We start from the raw sequence: 19,855 nt of genomic DNA on the forward strand, positions 1-19,855 counted from the left end.
CGGAACAGGCGAAGACAGACGCGGACCGTGACCATGCCTGCGACACAAGTTTACCTTACCTATATACTTGGTCGTGAATAAAAGGGGGCGATCTCCTATCAGGGATAGGAAGTAACTCGTTACTTGATTTTAACAAAGTTAATTATACAGTTAAGAGTTACTTTTTTCGATAATTGTAACTTAACTTAGTTACGTCTACGTTTAAGTAACTAATAACTAATTTAATAATTACTTTATGTATTTCAAATTCATTTGTCAACTTATTTGTCAATTTAGTGTGCGGTCCATTTGACAAAGACCTACAAAGGCTTTGAAACATTTCAATTGATCAATCAGGGAATGCTTCAAAACATTGACTGCGTTCAGCAGAAAAGGCAGCTTTGCAACTGTTGTAAAATTCTTTGATGTGATTGTTCTTGCTCTTAGTTCCTTACTAGATCTAGATGTATAGACCAATCATGATTATTGAAGAATCATACAGCGTTGCCATTTGTAGCATCAAATAGACCGTAACTTATATGCGATTGATTATGACTACGTTTATATTCATTGCTAGTGCTGAAGCTAATTCAAGAGAAAGTCTTTGCCGTACATTTTTTTTTTATAATAAAATTGTATGACAATATGTAACGTGTAAACATAAACCAGAGTGTTTTTCTTTGAGGTTTCGTTACTCTAGTGACTTCGTGTATCATCCTTGTTTAATGTTAAATGAACAACAAGGGTACAACGATACACATTTCTGCAGCCCTAATGGGTCCTAAATCGATGTTATTTATGTAAATCGATGTCCTACTGAAAATTCTGCTGAAAAAAATAACTTTTTCAATAGCTGTAACTGTAACGAGTTATTTTTCAAGTCAATAACTTGTAATGATAATTACTCTTTGGGAGAAAAAAACTGTAACTCATTACTTTTACAAAGTAACTTTTCCATACTTGTCTCCTACACATATATGTATCAGATACTGCAAGCGAGTTGATAATGTTGACACAAAAGTGCTTAATCGTAAATAATAAGAAGTAAAATACAATAAGTAAGATTGACATTTATCGATTATCTTGATCGATGTGATTAGCAAGTTGATAAGAATTGGTAAAAATCTCGCTGGAATGTTACCCGCGCGCGCGTGATTTTTCTCTCTCTCTCTCGCGGACTTAAATAACTTTTACGCAAAAGGAAAAGTTTACCAAGTGTTGGGGAAGTCAAAATACAGAAGCGAGTAATGATTGGGGAGGAGGAGAGAGGAAGGCAAAGCGGTCGGGGACGGGGAGGTCGACGGTGAAAGCGAAAGAGAGTCGAGCGGTAAGATAGGGTCGGAAAGGAAATGAAAAGGTTGCAGACGTGAAGCGTAAACAGTCGAGGTGCGATTTGACGTGCACACTAGCTCGTTGGTGCGTGCGGGGGTCGTTGAGACGCGCTTTCCGCTTTAAGAATCCGCCCCGTAGAGGAAGACGGCGATGGCTGGAATCTGTAAATCTGTCATTGCGCCCGTATTCGTGCGCGGGATATGAACTTCTTGATCGTCGCATCCGCACCGCTTCGCGATGCGTTTCCTCGGATCTGAGCCGTTTCACTGTTCAGAGCTTCAGAGGGCCTGATTTGGTCCGTGGATCGGGAAAGCAATTTTGTCTCTTCAGAGTAATACGTATTCAAAACGAGTTCAAAGAAGTATCGATTACGATATCAAATTGCGAGATATCGAGATACGCATTGTACGAATATATGTATATAATATAAAAACAGCGTAGGGCAATAAAATCATAATAGATTCGTAAATCGATGTAATCATTGTATACACCCGCACACATATATGTATATAATAGACTTAAAAGAATAGAACTTAAGTTTTCTTTTAATTTTTTCGTTTTAAAAAAAAATTGAAAACAGATTTTTTGCGAATTAAGCTTTTCAAAAAGAGCGCGACAACGTTGATATCTTATAAAAATGTATGATATAAAAAGCTTGTCATCGTTTTTAATGGTCTCGAACTATGAAAATATTATTATTTGAAATATTTTTTTCATGAAAAAAATTTCGCGAGATGTTTAGAGGTTTCGTCACTTTTTTTCGCGTATATGTTTATGTATATACACACACACACACACACACACACACAATCGTGCACATGTGTACAATTTAACCAAGCTACACGAGAGCTTCTTCGAAAATTCAGAAAGCGTTGTGCCGTTTCGAGGATGTGGAAACTATAAAAGCTCTGCCACCGTGTACGCACGAATTCGTACGATCCGTAGTACGTGACGATGACAGATTCATGGTCTATGGTATGGTCCCGTCCATAACCTTCCTCCTGAATATATGGATGCACGCCCCCTCTTTCCTCCTTCCTCTTCTTCCTCTTCATCTACTGAGCGATTCATTTGTCGGTCTTTGATCCGCGACCAACAAGCCACTACCGGAAAATTAGAAAGATTTATTAAGCTCCTTCACGTATGCGTTACTCTGTCTATCGCTAATTTTCATTAGGTACATTCGATTTCATTTAATATTATCGAGATATAAACGAAATAGCGATAATGGGCGTTGCGAAGATCAATATAAATTGATTAATTCTTTTTTGTACATACATTAATAGCAACCATAAGAATTAATTAAGGAAGGAATAGAAGAAGAAACAAGTAATTTTTTTTAAAAGCCTGACTGTGCACAATTGAAAAATACAAGCTAATCGGAAGAAAGAACAGATCAAAGATTTCAACCTATCACAGAAATCATGTATTCTGGATAGGCTGAAATGTGTTATTACTTGTACTTTTCAAGCCTGCTCAAACTTAAATGAGAATTTTCCCGAAGTATGTCTAATACATGCTCTTCCGATCCTATTCCACACACGATTACTTTTTATAATAATATGTAGAATAAAGTATGTATATAATATTCCACTTAGCGTGAGCATTTTGATTCAGCGTTCGTTAACTGATGGTGAGAAAAAACCCAGTCAAAAATTGGATCCGTTAGAAAAGATACTCAGAATGACATGACGGGAGAATGAAAGATTCCAGACGCTTCCTTAAAAGTCACCGGTTACGCCTTCGCGATAAAGAGGGTTTGTAAGGACCAAGTGCATGTGAAAAAGGAATCTGCACACACACATCCTGAGAAATATATAAAAGATATAACTATATAAGAAAAATCAGCAATTATATTGTATTGAAGTTCATTCACTGCACATATATATGTATGTACAATTATTAGACAAATATTGCCTTATAATCTAAAATTAATTCTATAATTGTAATGAAAATAATTAACACTTTAATTAATTTTATTATAACAGTTAACATTATATGTATATTTGAAAATAATTTTGACTAATTGTCAGCGTTTTGTTATTAATTACAGCCTAAATTAATTACTAGCCTGCAACGAAAATTGTTTTAACAATTTTAACGTATATATACTGTTTTTAACGTATTTTTGTCTGTTTAACACGAATCCGTTTTCCAGATTTGGCTATCATCACGTCACAATTTTGAGGGAAAAGACATCAAAGAATTAAAAAAAAAAACACCATTTTGATGGTCTTTATCAATATATGTTGTATCGTACCGACAGCGAAATTTTTTCAAAATTTCATTAGTGTCACATGAAAGTATCAACTTTTAATTTTCAAACTTTTACCTTTAAATTTTATTTTTCGTTTCGATATGATTTTTCATTTTTGAGATATAACAATTTGAAAATGGCCACATATGTATAAGGTATTGTATTTTGTTAAAATTTCATATTGCTTTCTTATTTAATTCAATCCTCTTTGACACTAATTCTTATCAAAATTATGACGTGATAGCCTAAATTGAAAACCGAATTCGTGTTTGGCGTCTAAAAAACTGGGAAATGATTAAGTTCGTTCAAACGACGATCCAAGATTATATAAATTCATATAGGCTAGTGTTATTTCTCCTTTCGCGACATATGTATCTTGATAATGTGTAATTAAGAGATTGGCTATTGTTGTTTTTAACAAAAGAAAAAAAAATCTACGTAACTCATTTCTCTGAATTGACGATAAAGATTTTTCGTTGTCCTTCATTTCTCGACGTTAGTTAATTTGGAGGAGCTATCGCGAGTCGCGAGCCGGAAAGTGGTGTCGGTCGCTGATATCGCACGGTGGTGAGTGAGGGTCGCGGTTGACCTCTCGGTGAGGGTCAACTCTAGTTATATAGTCGCAAATGTCGCAATATACCTATAACGACGCAAAGATGAAAGAATATGGCAAAGAAGGGGAAAGGGTGTCTTTTTACTGCCGTGGCGCGGCGACGTCACGCGCCGTCGATAAGCATGGGCTTTTCTCTGTGTACTTGGCATCTCGCGCGGCTTTATATTACTCTTAGGGTTAAGGTGTCAAAAGTATACGACAAGACCTCCCTTGTCGAGGCACACACACTGTATTTTTCTCGTAATAACTATCGTACGTGCGACTACACAAAAGTCACTTACTACATATCTATATATATATATATATTACATATATACTTCACGCCACATAAAACAAGTTGATTTCGTAAAATAAATTGCTATTATACATTAATCAGCTGTAATATGTTTGTAATTAATATAATTAAGCTGGTACAATATATACATAGTATAAAGATATATGTATAATAATTAATGCAGTATGTATAAAAATTTAAGAAAAAATATATATTGCATTTACAATTAGTCTCTAAATTTCGTGGAATGTGAAAAAATCGCGATCAATTAACAATATGAGATACTTTATTATTAATTGATATATCCTGTAAGCGATATATACGTACGATACCTATAACTTGTCTATATATTATCGACAGTTTATTATCATTGTTGTAAGAATCAATTGTATATAATCCACAAGATCCGGTTATTATTTGTCAATACTTTGGCACACTTTGGTGCACTCGACGCGAACGAAGAGTTAAAATGTACGGCCCTCTAAATTCTCACTCCCAAAGAGTTAAAGTACTGTTGAAAGTTACTATTGAAAAAGAGTGAAAAATTTGTGACAAACTCTTGAATAAGATTTTCACTTTTCCTTTTCAAGCGAGATTTCTTTCCTTTGTGGAATGAATCACGGAGTGCAAAACGTTTAGTTAGAGCGGGAGAATGTATAGCCTCTGCACCGACGATCATTAAGCATACGCTTGTAATATGTTTACACAGCGTTGTTCCTCGCGCAGCCATCAATCACGGTGAACGTCGAGTCGGTCTCGTCATTCCACGGAGGTCTTAGACGCTCGAGTTCCTTTCTATCTCGCTTCGTTGCCACTCTAGCTCGTCATTTCCGACAGTCGTGATGTTAAACCATTGTCAACCGCTCGTGACAAACGTATCGTTCTTATAGCTTTAATTGCTATAATTTAACAGCGATCGATTAGTGTGCGATACTTGAAATACCGCAACATTCCACGTATTCAAAATTCTGAAAAATCTCACTTTCATATAAAAAGGAAGATTTTAGCTCAACTTGATAATAAATGAATCTTTATTATGAGAGAGAGAGAGAGAGAGAGAGAGAGCTTGTCTTATCGGAAAATATCTTTATGTATGTATACTATATTTTTAATATTAATATATTTTTATCAATGATAAAAATTTCAATGATAAAGATGAGAAAGATAGATTCGTCATGAAATCGCGCACGCGAAATTGTTGTGTTAAATGCCTGACAAAAGTTTATAGTATAGTATATATATATATATATATACTTAAACTTAAATAATGATAATTAAAAAAGATTTGCGACGAATTGCAAGAAAAAAGACGCAGCTAGAGTCGTTCGCTCTCGAGGTAAGATACATGCATATTCGGTTTCGTAGGAGAGGAAGAGTGAAGAGAGAATTTTGTGTTGAGGAGAAATAAATTGTGCATGTTTCACATTATATTTTATACAGTTTATTCTTCGTTTAGCCATAAATGTTCCTTCAATGCTGTCGTATGCTGTGAAGAATTCTTAAAAAGTTAAAGGCACAATATGGTAAGTACGATAGAGCCAAGCGGCATAATTTATTAAGGCACTTTTAGTAACCACGTTACTCTCACCAAGTGTCTCATGGCGCGTTTACTTTCTCGTCTTGGCTCGAGAACGTTTTAAACTCGTTCGGCATTTGAGACACCCAGTATAAATAGACGCACTTTGCTCCTACAAAAGGCACTTACTTCCACAACTTTGCCAGCAACGTCGATCAGTCGATTCGTTTCTTACGCACTAATTAATTTAAACGCTCCAAAAAGTGTACACTAATATCAAAGTGCTTTGCAAATAAGAGGTTTGCATTATCGGTTCTATATGTAGTTCTCCTTGTTGATAATTTTAGTAGGTACTGCATGCAGACAAGTTAGCACTTTATAACAATATGTCGGAATTACCAACGATGATATGAGCGTACTGTCTAACTCTCTCTCTAATTATTACTCTCTTAATATCACCAGATATGTATATTTATATGTATATACAGTATCACACGTATATATACATATAATATATAAATATGCGTGAGCAACGTATAAAAATCTGTTTTATTTTTTATTCAACTCGAACGTAAATTCATATAATAGGTTAATTCTAAGTAGAATTGTAAGACTTGTAAGAACTCGTGACTTGTAGAGTTGTAATTCTGTGCATGTCGTAAGACATATAATCATTTAAAAATATCTACGAGTCCTCGTAAATATTATTGCTTACAAGTTACGACTCTTACAATTCTGCAACTTAGGATAGACCCATAAAGTCAAATATTGGCACAATCTTTGGTACAAGTTGCATCATCAACAAATCGCGTAATCAGTAACAAGCATACCTCTACATATATATATATATACACACACACACACACGCGTGTGTGTGTGTGTGTGTGTGTGTGTGTGTGTGTGTGTGTATAATAATTTATCAATTACTATATCTTACTGTCAATTAAATAAGCTTGAATAAAAAATTGCCGTTACACGCAGAAATAAATATAAATATACATGTGCGCGTAAAATGTTCATCTTTTGAAATAATTGAAATAATTTTACGTGACCTGATTCTTTCAATACAATAATAATAGATTTGTAAGAGAAATTCAGAACATATATGCAATATTTTGATAATCCACTGTTTTTTAGGTCTTATCTTTTATGAGAGGTCGCGCAAGAAAAGTTGTTTAGCGTGCGTATTTTTAAAAGAGTACATCTGCAAGTCTAAAGTCACGTCAACACGTTTCAAGAAGGAAATTCTTGCGTTCCGTTGCATTAATTGTAAAAAAGCGTCGGATCGAGATGTGAAAATACGTCAAAACTATATATATTACGCGCGGTACGAACTGCGAATGATACGTATCACGTATCATTTTCGTCTCCATCGTTTAAGCGTGCACAAATTGATTGTTTTCGACGATTCGACATAAAAATCTGAAATATATTAGTTACATACGTAATTAGAGGCCGACGAAGGTAGAAACGATGAGATCGATGAGAACCGCACATGAGGGCGGCGCGCGGGCGCAGTCAAATTAATGATTATCGCGGTCCGTAGAGAGACGCGCTCGAATGCGGATGCTGCGAATGCATCGGATAATGAACCGTGTTAACGTGGGCCGATGACTGTCCATGATGGCTCGGATAATGCGTCCAATGGCTACCTGTTACGGCGCCCGTTGCGCCATAGAACTGATGGTGTTCCTGGGAGGTGGCAGCGGGTATTGCACCCGGAATCTGCATCGGCGCCGGAATCGGCATGGCGTTGTAACCGGATGGGAGAAGGGTATTTATGGTGGTACTCGCGGTACTCGTGACTCCCGTGGCTGGTCTTTTGGCAGGATTCGGCATCCCTGCACCGACGGCCGCCACGCCGTCGCACTCGTCCGATTCGCAATCCCGAAAACCCTTGGCGAATGGATTACTGGCAATCTTGAGCTGCGTTATCCGATGGTTCTGGTACGCGGTGACCGCGGTGAATCTAGTCTCTGGAAAGGAAAATGTCTTGAAGTTCTCCGTGCGAGGATCCGGCGCCGAGCCTGGTGGCGAAGGAGCGACCACTACGTGACAACGCGGCTGATAACGGTGCATCGAATTCAAGATAATCTGCAACGTAATATAAAACGCCTATAGAATTCCTTCAACATTAATCTTAATACATACATATATCTATAATAAACGTATATAAGAGATTATTGTTTCGAACAAAATAGTCACTCGAACAGTTCGATTAAACGCCAGATAATATACAATTTCATATGACAAGTAGTAGTTCGGTTCAATTTCAAATGGAAGAAGAGAAAAGAAGATTGAGTCTCTCTCTCTCTCTCTCTCTCTCTCTCAAAATTTAGAAAATTTGTAAATTTAAAATACTTTTATCTCCCTCGCCCTCCCCTTTTTTTAATACTTAAAAAAAAAATGTCAACTATAACGAAAGTTCGATCGTACACAGCGTTACAAATATTATGACAAACGTAAGGCGACAAACGGCGTTTTCACGCAGCCGATCGTGTGTGATGAGTACAATTTAGATAAAATCGCTTTCGTATATACATACGTATACATAGGAGGAAGCACATACATCTAGCGAGGAAAAAAGATACGAGGGAAAAAGAAGAGAAGAAATAGGAACACGTGAAGCTCGTATTCGATGGAAGGAAGGAGCGCCACAGGGGGGCGGTCGCAATGTTTGACAGCCACGAGAGACTCGGTGACTAATTAGTGTAAAAACTAACCTCCGACCCGTAATCCGACACCCTCGTCCTTTCCTTCGCGCACTCACGCGCATATGCCTCGTGTATGCCCTATTCGTGTATTGGTTTATGTGTATTGGTAGATTTATAAACGCGCACATAACGTTATACATATACACGCGGGGAGAGGAAAAGCGTGTGTGGCCTCCGAAAATTAGGATGCCATTTCCCGCGAGCCAACTTTTCACCGACAATTTTCTCTAACGAATCCATCCAATTTTTCTCTTGCTCGCAATAATTTCTCCTTCAGCACGATCAAACATTGAATATTGTGCGCTTTGTGCATTCCATAAATTATACGTATAATACATATAATTATAGTTATAGGTATACGTCACACTTTACGCAAAATTTTCCATCTGAAAATACCTTGATTCTTACGTATATATGATACTCTTACGCCAACTTTTCCTAAAATGTATTCAAACGTTATATCTTTGCAATTCTTTTTTACATTTAATACATTTAATACATTTACTATACATTTCGTACATATCGTAAAAAGTATTTGTTTCAAGTTAAATAGTATTGTAATACATAGATAATAGTCTTTTCTGAGAGCGAGATATAATGTTGTCTCTCCCGAGAGTACAATAATTATGCGGAAATTGAATGTTATTTTTATGTTATATTATATTTATCTCTGCAAATCTAGAATAAAATTTTTTTTAACACGATATCGAGATATCCGGAAACGCCTCGCGATAGTGAGTGTCAATTAAGGACGAGCGTCGAGGCGAGCATTCCTGAGCCGCCTACAGCGAGTTTTTATGATTTTTTTACGCGGCCTGGTGCCAGATTTTTCGGTACGCAATTAAAGGAACAAACTGCTCTGTGTATAGCGCGAGAAAAAGAACGACCTCTCGCCACGGGTCAGAGGTCCGTCCTCTCCTGCGAAAGAAGAGCGATACGTTCTTGGGAGAAACGCGAGTGGAGACTCCAAACTTTCCTCCTTCTTCGAGTTGAGGATGTTTCGAATGTCGAAAAATAAATCACGTCTCGAGAATAGACGTCGGCGAAGAATTTACGATTGCATAAATTTGAAACGTGATAAAGATTATGCCTGAATACACAGAGAGCAGTATATTCGGTTGCGAATAGTACTTAGAATTGGAAAGAAGACACGTACGATTTTACAAAATTACAAATATGTAATTACAAAAGTGTGTGACTTTCCAAGAATGTCTCTTCTCTTGCGCTCAGATAAATTTATAGTATAGAGTATAGATTAACGGTATAAATTAATCGAGCTCTCAATATTAAAGACAATAAGCAACTAAAAGCTAGTACATAGTTATTACTAATGTACGTTACAACTAATGTACGTTTCTTCTTTAATCTTCACCAATTTTATATAATTTCTATTCTAAATTGTGCGTAACAGAATGGAAATGCAAGTTATTAGTACAATCGATCTTACAAATCTTGAGCCTTGTTAAGAAGAACCGTTCACATAATGCGTAACAGAATGGAGAATTACTCTGACTAATTACGCCTACATTCAGAATATTTGCATTTAAATTTTGGATTATTAAACTTAATGTTATACCAGGAAGATGGCTGAAAAAAGCAGCTGAAAGCCGAAACGTACAAGTGAAATGGAAATATATGTACAAGTGAAGAATAAAGAAGAATTGTACATTAATAATAACTGTGTACTAGCTCTTAGTTGCCTATTGTTTTTATAGTAATATTGTTTTTTATATATTTTAGTATAGAAAGTTACAGAAACGAAATTACACAAAAAAATTAACGGATCACTTAAGTCTGTCTTATTCCGAAAGTAGATAATATTTCTCAAGAGAGTGTAACTTGATCGAAAATGATCGCAACGAGACTTTTGAAAAAGTAAGTATATTTTAAAGTTTCAAGTTTCTATTTTCGAAATTGGTAATTGATACTTCGATCTGATATTTTTATAAAGTTATAAGGATACAAATGGACATTGTTAAATTAAAAAATTTTAATTCCATGGCCTGAATATTACCTACTATCTCTTGAATATTACCTATTTTTGAAGGACTAAGTTAATTTTTTTGTATAGTGTATATATATATATATATATACATATATTTCGACAATTTAGCTCTCAAAGGCAAATAAAGATATAAAAAAAGATACTTACAGTTTTACAAGTGTTGTACAATGAAAAAAATGAATATTGCTAATAGCATTTAAATAAATCTGCTGTAACTTGAGATAAACAAACCTATAATACATCAAATTTTGATCGAGAAGAAAACATTTGATCAAGAATTATTTTTAAAAAATTTAAACTTATACCATATGCATGCAAGCAAGGCTGGGCACATTTCAAATATTTTAATGATGTAATTTGCCCAGCTCTGTATTCAAGATTGATATAATTGAGATTTAATTGAGACATAATTCGATATTGTATCGGATATATCTTGCATGTACAGAAATCTTATTTAGCAATGTTTGTCGCTAAACGATGGCGATATCCTTTTCGTATTAGGAAATATCTGGTCGAATTCGAGTTTTGAAAGCGAATGACTCGACCACCTGACCTCCTTCTATTAAACAAATTGCGATTGACACACGTGCTTATGGTGTTGGCATGTTGCGTCGTGTGATTTCGTTCATTGGTATGCCACGACATTGCGACTCAGAGAGTGTTTCACGATCGTATTCAATAATTATTTTCGGCTCCGTAGAATCTTTGCCCCGCAAGTACGTACCTACATACGCCCGCGTCGCTTCCCAGCAGACAATGTTTTTAAAACGTTTTTTAAAAATATTTATTTATAATGTAAAAAATACTTAGTAAATATTTAAAAAATATTTTTTAAATATTATGCGTTTAATATTGATTGAAAAAATCGAAATGCATTCACGATCAACGTTCTTCAAGGTTTTAACGATTTTTATATCTAACATAGAAGCATAAGAGACAATAAAAACAGGTCCTTTGATGTACGAAAGGATTGTGAGTGAGAAAACTCAATGAGAGAGAGAGAGAGAGAGAGAGAGAGAGAGAGAGAGAGAGAAGAGAGAATTTTTATGTATATGTACTTATAAATATACCGACGAAAAGTTAAAAAGTCTTTAATCCCCCTTCAGATCTTGCATACATTATTGTAATATGTTACATCAAATTTGAAAACGTATTATTGAAATTATTTAATTCTATCGCTATCGTTTGATATAGGTATATCATTTGATGTACACATAATGATATATAATTATATGTTGGATAAAGTCGACATTTTGAAAAAAATTAACTATGAATTATATTAATTATAATATTAAGTATGAATTACTTATTAAAGAGTGCATGAATTTAATTGAAATAAATTTTTTTAAACACATATATATAAAGGATTTCGATAAAATCAGGTGCGAATAAGGATTAGATAATAAGCAAAAAAACAAAGAGATTTACACTAACGGAATACTAATGTCTTCTATGTGATTAATTCTTCTAAACTGATATTATTATTATACCCCCCCCCCTAGCTTTAATATTTTCAAAATTATTCCTAATACTTTTATTTCGATTTGATTGAATAAATCTGATCATAATAGGAATTATTAATTTGTAACGTGTTTATATTTCAATCTTTATATTTATGCTATCATATATGTACCATATACTCAAATGTATTATATACTCAAATTATCGTGACAAGTATAGGCTTATTATTATACATATATGTACATATTTATTATGCCTCGTAAGCGTTGCACTTGACAATAAATTTTCGTAATCGATTCCGAATCAAGATCGGACGTCGCACGATGTCAGAATAAACAGATATGCTGACCAACGCTATTCTTTCTCGGTATAATACTCGTTACAAAAAATATGGTCTCTTTCCCAGGGCTTATAACTCGCGCGCAGTTTACATTACATCTGTTTACGTTATTTTACACACACGACACTCTCGCGCGGTGAGAGTAAGGAAGGCGAGAATAATACGTCGCAGAGACAAAATATCTCGAGCCATATGAATAGCATAAAACTTTAAACGCATGTGATTAGATAGCTGTTGTATAATTACCTATACCTATTTTCTATTTCTTTCGCCGCGAATTTTCGAGCGAAGCTTTTACATTGTAAGCGACGTAATCAAAATTTAATTCTTGTAAAAAGATTAACGATTAGAAAATATAAGACAGAAGTTAATAAAAAAAATGGAGAAAATGTTAATTGCGCGTCTTATCTATAGTAAGTATAAGAAGACAAAATATAAAATAATGTATAGTATAAAAAGAAATTATTAAAGAATCTTTTATGGGGGTATATAATTTTTTATAGATTTCTTAAATATTTTCAGTACAATATAACATTTCAAATCGTCTTTAGCAGCCATTAATTTCAATTATGATTGTATCGCTAATTATTTTCAGACAACCGGCAAGCAACGAGTGTTAATTAATTATTGTTAGTGAGAAAGGACGAAAATCTCAAAGACTCTGCAGCAAGACACTTATGCGACGTTAATCTATATTAATCTATATGTATAGGCGGCGTCTTTTAAACGGTAGAAGAATCCTCGTGAAAACGTCGTTTCGTGCCGCTCTCCATAATTTCTCGTGAGCGACGCACTCGTATCTTAGGTCAATTAAGACGAACTCGTGCGTAAACGACAAACACGTGGAAATCCTGACATCTTTCATTCTACTTTACTATGTAGATTACATCGATGTAGAAAGCAACGATACGAAGACGTCGCGTAATTCAAGCGAAAATGGTTCAACACCGAGAGATTCAAAGTCGTGAAAGAATAAGATTTTATCACAGGCAAAATTGGAAATGTTATTTTTTATTAATTAAATTAAATTAAATTAATTTTAGTTTTTTCGCAAATAAAAGTGAGATGATATTAGTTGTCCTTGGTTGAATTCTGCAATATATTTTTCAAATAAATCGGAATAATTTATTAACGGCGCGTATTGTAAAGAAACGTAACTGCAACGCCCACGCTTCATTGTTTGTGTCCGACCGGATAAGTTGACGGATTAGTGTGACGAATAGAAGTTGAGAAAGAAGTTGAGAAAGAATCAATCAGAATAAAGCATAGACTCACGTGTCCATTATCGTCAAGCTGATTGTTAGTCAATTTCAACTTGTCGAAGGAAATTGGCTGCTTCATCCAATGAGCGCCACTCGCAGGACTATCGGGATGCACGTGGATCCTAGGGGGTGATATGGGATCAGCGCGACCGGCTACGACCCAGGCACTGCTGTGGAAAGCATATCGATACCTCTTGTCATCGCACGGGACGAAATCCATCACCATCAGATATTCGGTGTTGGGGTCTAAGCCGAACAGTCGACACTGTCGATCAGCAAAATCATTCGTATATGTGTATATATATATATATATATGTATATATATATATATATATACATGTCGCATCACATCGCTTCGACGAATAAGGTTTTCGCGTCAATTTCTGGTCAATTTGTCTGTTTGAACGAATGAATATCTGCACGAACGTGAGATGTGCTCACCTGAAACGTGGGGAACATTCTTCGTCCGGCTTTCGTAACAATCATCTCGGTGCCAAGCTGATGGAATTCCTCCCAGAGCGGCTTCGCCTCCAGAGCGGCGCCAGCACCGAGCAGCGCCGGATGGAGCGGCCTTTTCGCGCTTGATTCCTCGACGGAGGACCCACTATCCTCGCTCGGATGATGGTCACCGTGATGACTATTGTTATTGTTACTATCGTTGCGCGATTCCATCGTGGCAGATCGCGGGGAAATCGCCGGGGGATTCGCCGAATGAATCGGCAAAATGGCCTTCATCGGATGATTCGGACTGCGAGATCTCTTTACTCTTCCGGCGCTTTGCAAACAGGCTGCGAGAAATCAATACAAGATACGATTCAACGGATAGATTGATGCTCGTATCGTCACTTGCGTATATCTTTCGCGATTAAATCGCGAGATGAGAACGAGTATGTCTTTTATTTTAAAAAGAAAGTAAAGTGCCTCTGTTTCATTTTGTTAGCGTCGCTGCTTTACAGTTTAATACGGGAAAATTGCGAAAAATAGTTAGTGATTAGTTGATCTATAGATTTATATCTAAATTAGACTTATTCGTAATTTAGATTTATTAAAAATACTTAACAGATCAATACCTCAAAAATTTCTAAAGCTTATGTTCGCAATGTTATAATACGTACGTTGCTTTTACTCTATACTTTTACTAATTGTTTCGCACATGTATCTAACACGTACATCAACTTTCATCAGAGAGAAAAAGAATACTAGGAATGCACCGGATCGTAAAATTATCAGATATCGGATATCCGAAAAGAATGTAACATCAGATATCCGATCGGATTCCGAGACAATGTCTAAAAAAAAAACTGAGTAAAAAAAGAAAAAAAAAGGGAGCAAAAAGGAAAAGGGACTGTAAGAGAAAAATAGTGATAATAATTATATAATTATAATGATGTAAATATTATTAATATAATATAATTATATTATAAAATAATATTAATTGTTTGCAATACAGTTCAACATTAGTAATCAAAGTTTGATATTAATAAATTTTTCATTATGAATAATAACATTTCAGCATTTTCCGGTGACAATCTATTTCGATTATCAATATAATCAATTTTCCTGTGCTGAAAAGTCTTTCCGAATGCACGGAAGATGATGAAGCACTAAAATATTTCAAAAGTTTTGAGATTTGGGTACTCTGACTCATGAAACATGAATTTTTTACCATGTTAAGGGATCTACATTTCTCGGTGATAGAGGTTCTGTCAGATATTTCATTAATTCAGCATCGTAAACTGCAGTAATTTTCTATTTATGCATCAAGCGCTTTATACGTAATCCGGAACACGGATTTTTATCCTACTATTTTACGTCTAATGAATAATAAAAATAGAATGACACAATAGCGCTGATACTGTTGATATCGCTTACCGAATGCAACCTTAACTGAATTGCACAATTTATCTTTTTTTTTACCAAGAAAGAAAAAAAAAGAGGAAAGACGAACTGTGTATGAATTTGAGCTGAAAAGAATAGAAATCTACATCAACGCAAACTTTCAATATGAAATTTCAACCGTATATATTTCCGGATACTAACGATATCCGATCGGATAGTAAAAAAGTGCTGAATAATACTAGATATCGCGGATACTTTTCGGATACTTTCCGATGCATTCCTAAAGAATATTACCTATGTGCAAAAAATGCAACAATTAATATAAAGTAGTATGTATAGAAAGACACACGATAAGGTCGCTTTGATCTTATCGATCGTCGCAATCAGTGACAATTACTTAAACGTTCCGCGTATTACTAGTAGCAGATCGAGTAACGCAATTTTTAATTAAAAAAATAACATTTTTTTCTATCTGTCATTCACCTTCCATTTGTTGCATGGGCGACGGTACAGCGGGCAGATGCTGCTGTTGATGTTGTTGTTGTTGCTGCTGCTGCTGTTGCTGCTGCTGCTGCTGCTGTTGTTGCTGCTGCTGCTGCTGCTGCTGCTGCTGATGATGATGATGATGATGATGGTGATAATGATGCGCCGACCATTGCTGGTAGCAGCAATTATCAGCGGTGATTTCGCGTCGTTGCTCGTGATGTTGCGATTGCATCGTCATCAATGAATGTCAGTTATTACAATTAGTATTGATTACGTGACGAAAAAATACAAATTATTCACATGAATCCATATCGCGAAATTTACTTCAACTTGGTGCGTCTTGTGGTGCACGATCCTTGGACATAATTTCCAACGTAACGAAAGATTTAATAACGCAAGACGACACCATTCGCACTCGCGGATTAATTTCATCATCATAAGTATATAGTAGCTATCCTTGGAAGTTTTAGAGCATGGATCGATTCCCACGCGAAAGTGTGAACGCTTGGACCGGTCAGAAGACGCGCACTTTATTGAAAATTATTGTTCGGATGATCTGCACGACTTCACCTCACCTTCGTCGTGATATACGACGTGGGTCAATCGTGGGCCGATGATGATATGATCGTTGGCCGCAATCCGCGCGTATATCGGCATCTCGGTAATCCGCTTTCGAGAGCGGACTTTCATCAGGATGTAGGAAAGTCTCGTTTTCCGAACTTTTACCCCTCCGTTGCGAACACGTTATTAATGCCGTGAATATAATATAAAATATAATGTAAATGTGAAACGAGCGGATTTCCTCAGCGGCTTCCCATTGAAAGAAGATCCGACCGTGATTTCAGCGGGCGCCGCCGTGACACCGGCGTTCCGATCTCGACCGAGTGCCCGACGAATACCCGATGTCTCGGCATCGTCGAGACGGAGAATGAGATCGTTTCGCTTTGTCGTCAACAGGACTTGTCCTCACCTCCGTGTCCGGACGTTGACAAGGACGCTCAAAGCCGCTCAAAGCTGGGCCGCGTCGCGTCGCGTCGCGTCGCGCCACGCGAATCCCGGATGAATCGGAAAGAACTCGCCCGAGGCGACTACTCCGTTCTAGCTGCTTATCATCGCGACATCGTTCTCTTTCTCCGAGACAGCTTTTCGTTCCGTCTCGATCTCTTGGCTCCGCTTGCATTTGGAGAACCGTCCTAAAGAAGGAGAAGGATGAAACGCGAGAGCGATGCGAGAGGGAGGGGTGCGAGAGGAAGAGAAGAGAGGAGGGCTTCTCCGAGGATCCTCCTACACCGGCGTCACCGGCACCCACCAGTACCCACCAGCACCCACCAGCACCCACCAGCACCCACGCTGCCTGTCGCTGCCGGCTGCTGCCGGCGCGCGGTTGGACGGCAATCGGATGCTGCACGAATCTTGTGGCCTAGCTCTTACTCTTCTTCGATGCCAGAAGGCGGAGCCTTCTTCTCACCGAGCCAGAAATGTGTCAGGGGTAGGTAGGTAGATAGGTAGGTAGATAGGTAGGTGCAATGGACTCAGGAATGGGCCTTTCCATTCTTGACATCCGAGAATAAATATTTCTATTTTATGTTCATACATATTATACGTATACATATACATATACGTAGCTTTTCACATACCACGTGCTCCATTATCGAGAGCGCAATCGAGAAGAAAAGAAGAATGCGACGATTCTAGGTGAAAAAATAAATTGAAAATGAACAATATTTTTTCCTTTGTGAAACAAACGCTTGCTTTCGAAGCATTCCACTTAATAAAAAATTAGAACAGAGAGAGAGAGAGAGAGAGAGAGAGAGAGAGAGAGGGGGGGGGGGGAACGTGTCCAAAAAGGGCTAAATTGAGGTATCTTCAATTCAATCACAAATTCTTTTCTTTTCACAGAGTTATTTAATAATACTTGTGTACTACGTACAGTTGTATAGTGCCGAATGAAATATAGTAGTAGTACATCTATGTACTGTAACATTTTTCATTCATAGATCCACATGATTCATGCTCGTGCATGCTCTCGCTTCAACATTCACATAAATTCTGCAATCTATCAATATTGTATAATATATTAATGCGCGCGCGTGCGCGTGCGTGTGTGTGTGGAGAGGGGGTAATATATTTTAATATAAATTTTTATTATCGGAAACGAAAGCTTTTTTTAATATTTTCAACGTATAAGATCGTTAGTCTTTTATTCTTCATCTATAAAACTTTTTTAGACCAATCTTTTTAATATCATGTGCAAGAGAAAAAGTTCGACTTAGCATTTTGAACAAATGCCATGACAAGTCGGAACCTTTATACGTATAAAAAAATGCAGACGTAATATAAATAATTGATAAAACAAATGGAGAATTAAAATATGTTAATTTGTTCATTTTTCTGCATAGAATAGTTTCTCATCTATACATAAAATCTATACATTTAAAGTATATCGATGAATGTTATTTCAAAAGAAGAATCAATTTCGTGAAAAATATAAAAATGGTACATGTTATCGAAAAGAAGGAAACGATTATCGATTTCTTTTAAAATTAATTATTTCACCTATGTTTGCAGATAAGCTTGATTATTCTCCTATTGTATACGTATTGTATACGTATTGTATACTCTCTTTTCTTTTGGAAAAAGAAACAAACGAAGGCGCGTCAAGAAGATACTTCTTGTATGTCTCCTCGTATCTCGCGGAGTTCGCGCTGATTTGCGCAATTCTCGGTGACTAATCTGCTCTTACAATCTTAGATCGCATGTCATAACGTGCTTTTATTTCTCCCCTTCACGATACTTTTGGCGTTTCGTTTTGCATCTCACGACACTTTAGTCAGTTTCTTAGGTAACAATTTTGTTTGTGCGTGAAACAGTGCTTTTGGCATATTCCCTTTTGATCTTTCCAAGCCCTCCCACGATACAGCGCGGGCACGTCTCCACTTTTGTAATTGTTTATTAATAAATACAACACTATTTATATACATAACATTGTTAATAACGCTTACATGAGAATGATTATCAATAAGTAGAATAATTATTTGTTATAATTATTTAGAAAGATAAACAAGTCGAAAATCTTGGCCGGCTCGTTATGATTTTATTTTTGGCTAAATTTATCATTTGTACCTATGATACACTTGGTGTGAAATAAAGATCGAGCTGATTGATATATACTTTTGTACAGGCTTTGAATATCGGAAAGTTGAATATTTTAATTACGGTCCCTAGTCTCTATACATGCCTCCCTTTTTTTCTGCTTTTTTGTTGCTATCTCCTTCCTTTTCCCATTTTCTCGTACTCCATTAAAAAAAAAAAAGTTTTATTACGCAACTAGACTAGACATTTTACTTGCTAACCACTATTTATCTTAATATTGTTCTCATTGTATTTAAATTGAACCCTCTGGAATTACTAAGTAACGCTAACGAAAGTGCGTCGCAAGGAGCTTAATAATGATTGGTGTTACCGGTTTAGCCCTTGTACATACACGTCTCCCTCCCTCCCTCCCTCCCCTCTCTCTCTCTCTGAATGTGACATAGGTAAAGTTACATATGCCAGAACAATTGTGTCCAACTGAACATGGCGAGATTAATAGCAAACTTGAAATTACTCTCATTATATACATAATAGACGTATCTTCCACGAGCGGATACACATACAAGAATAAACAAATGTTACGAGCGTACGCTTATAATATTATACATATATATTATAAATAGTACCTGTTATGCGTTCGTTCGATACATATACATACGAGATATTCTGATGAACGAGATCAAG

General features: G+C 36.2%; 1 protein-coding gene across 2 annotated transcripts; it reads right to left on the bottom strand.

The window, feature by feature from the left end:
- Positions 1-5,873: 5,873 nt before the first annotated feature.
- On the bottom strand, positions 5,874-19,853 carry LOC105151957 (T-box transcription factor TBX5). 2 transcript variants are annotated; one of them, XM_011065956.2, is made up of 4 exons: positions 16,076-19,853; positions 14,195-14,541; positions 13,767-14,018; positions 5,874-8,065 (listed from the first exon to the last, which is right to left on the bottom strand). In XM_011065956.2, exons 1-4 carry the CDS (start codon positions 16,314-16,316, stop codon positions 7,502-7,504), a joined length of 1,404 nt encoding a protein of 467 aa, XP_011064258.1. In that variant the 5' UTR covers positions 16,317-19,853; the 3' UTR covers positions 5,874-7,501. The 2 variants fall into 2 exon arrangements, with proteins under 2 accessions (XP_011064258.1, XP_087270477.1); XM_087414351.1 differs by lacking the exon at positions 13,767-14,018.
- Positions 19,854-19,855: the final 2 nt, after the last annotated feature.

Source organism: Acromyrmex echinatior, chromosome 16 (genome assembly GCF_024713525.1).
Source record: "Acromyrmex echinatior isolate Ae372 chromosome 16, ASM2471352v2, whole genome shotgun sequence".
Taxonomy (NCBI): Eukaryota; Metazoa; Arthropoda; class Insecta; order Hymenoptera; family Formicidae; genus Acromyrmex; species Acromyrmex echinatior.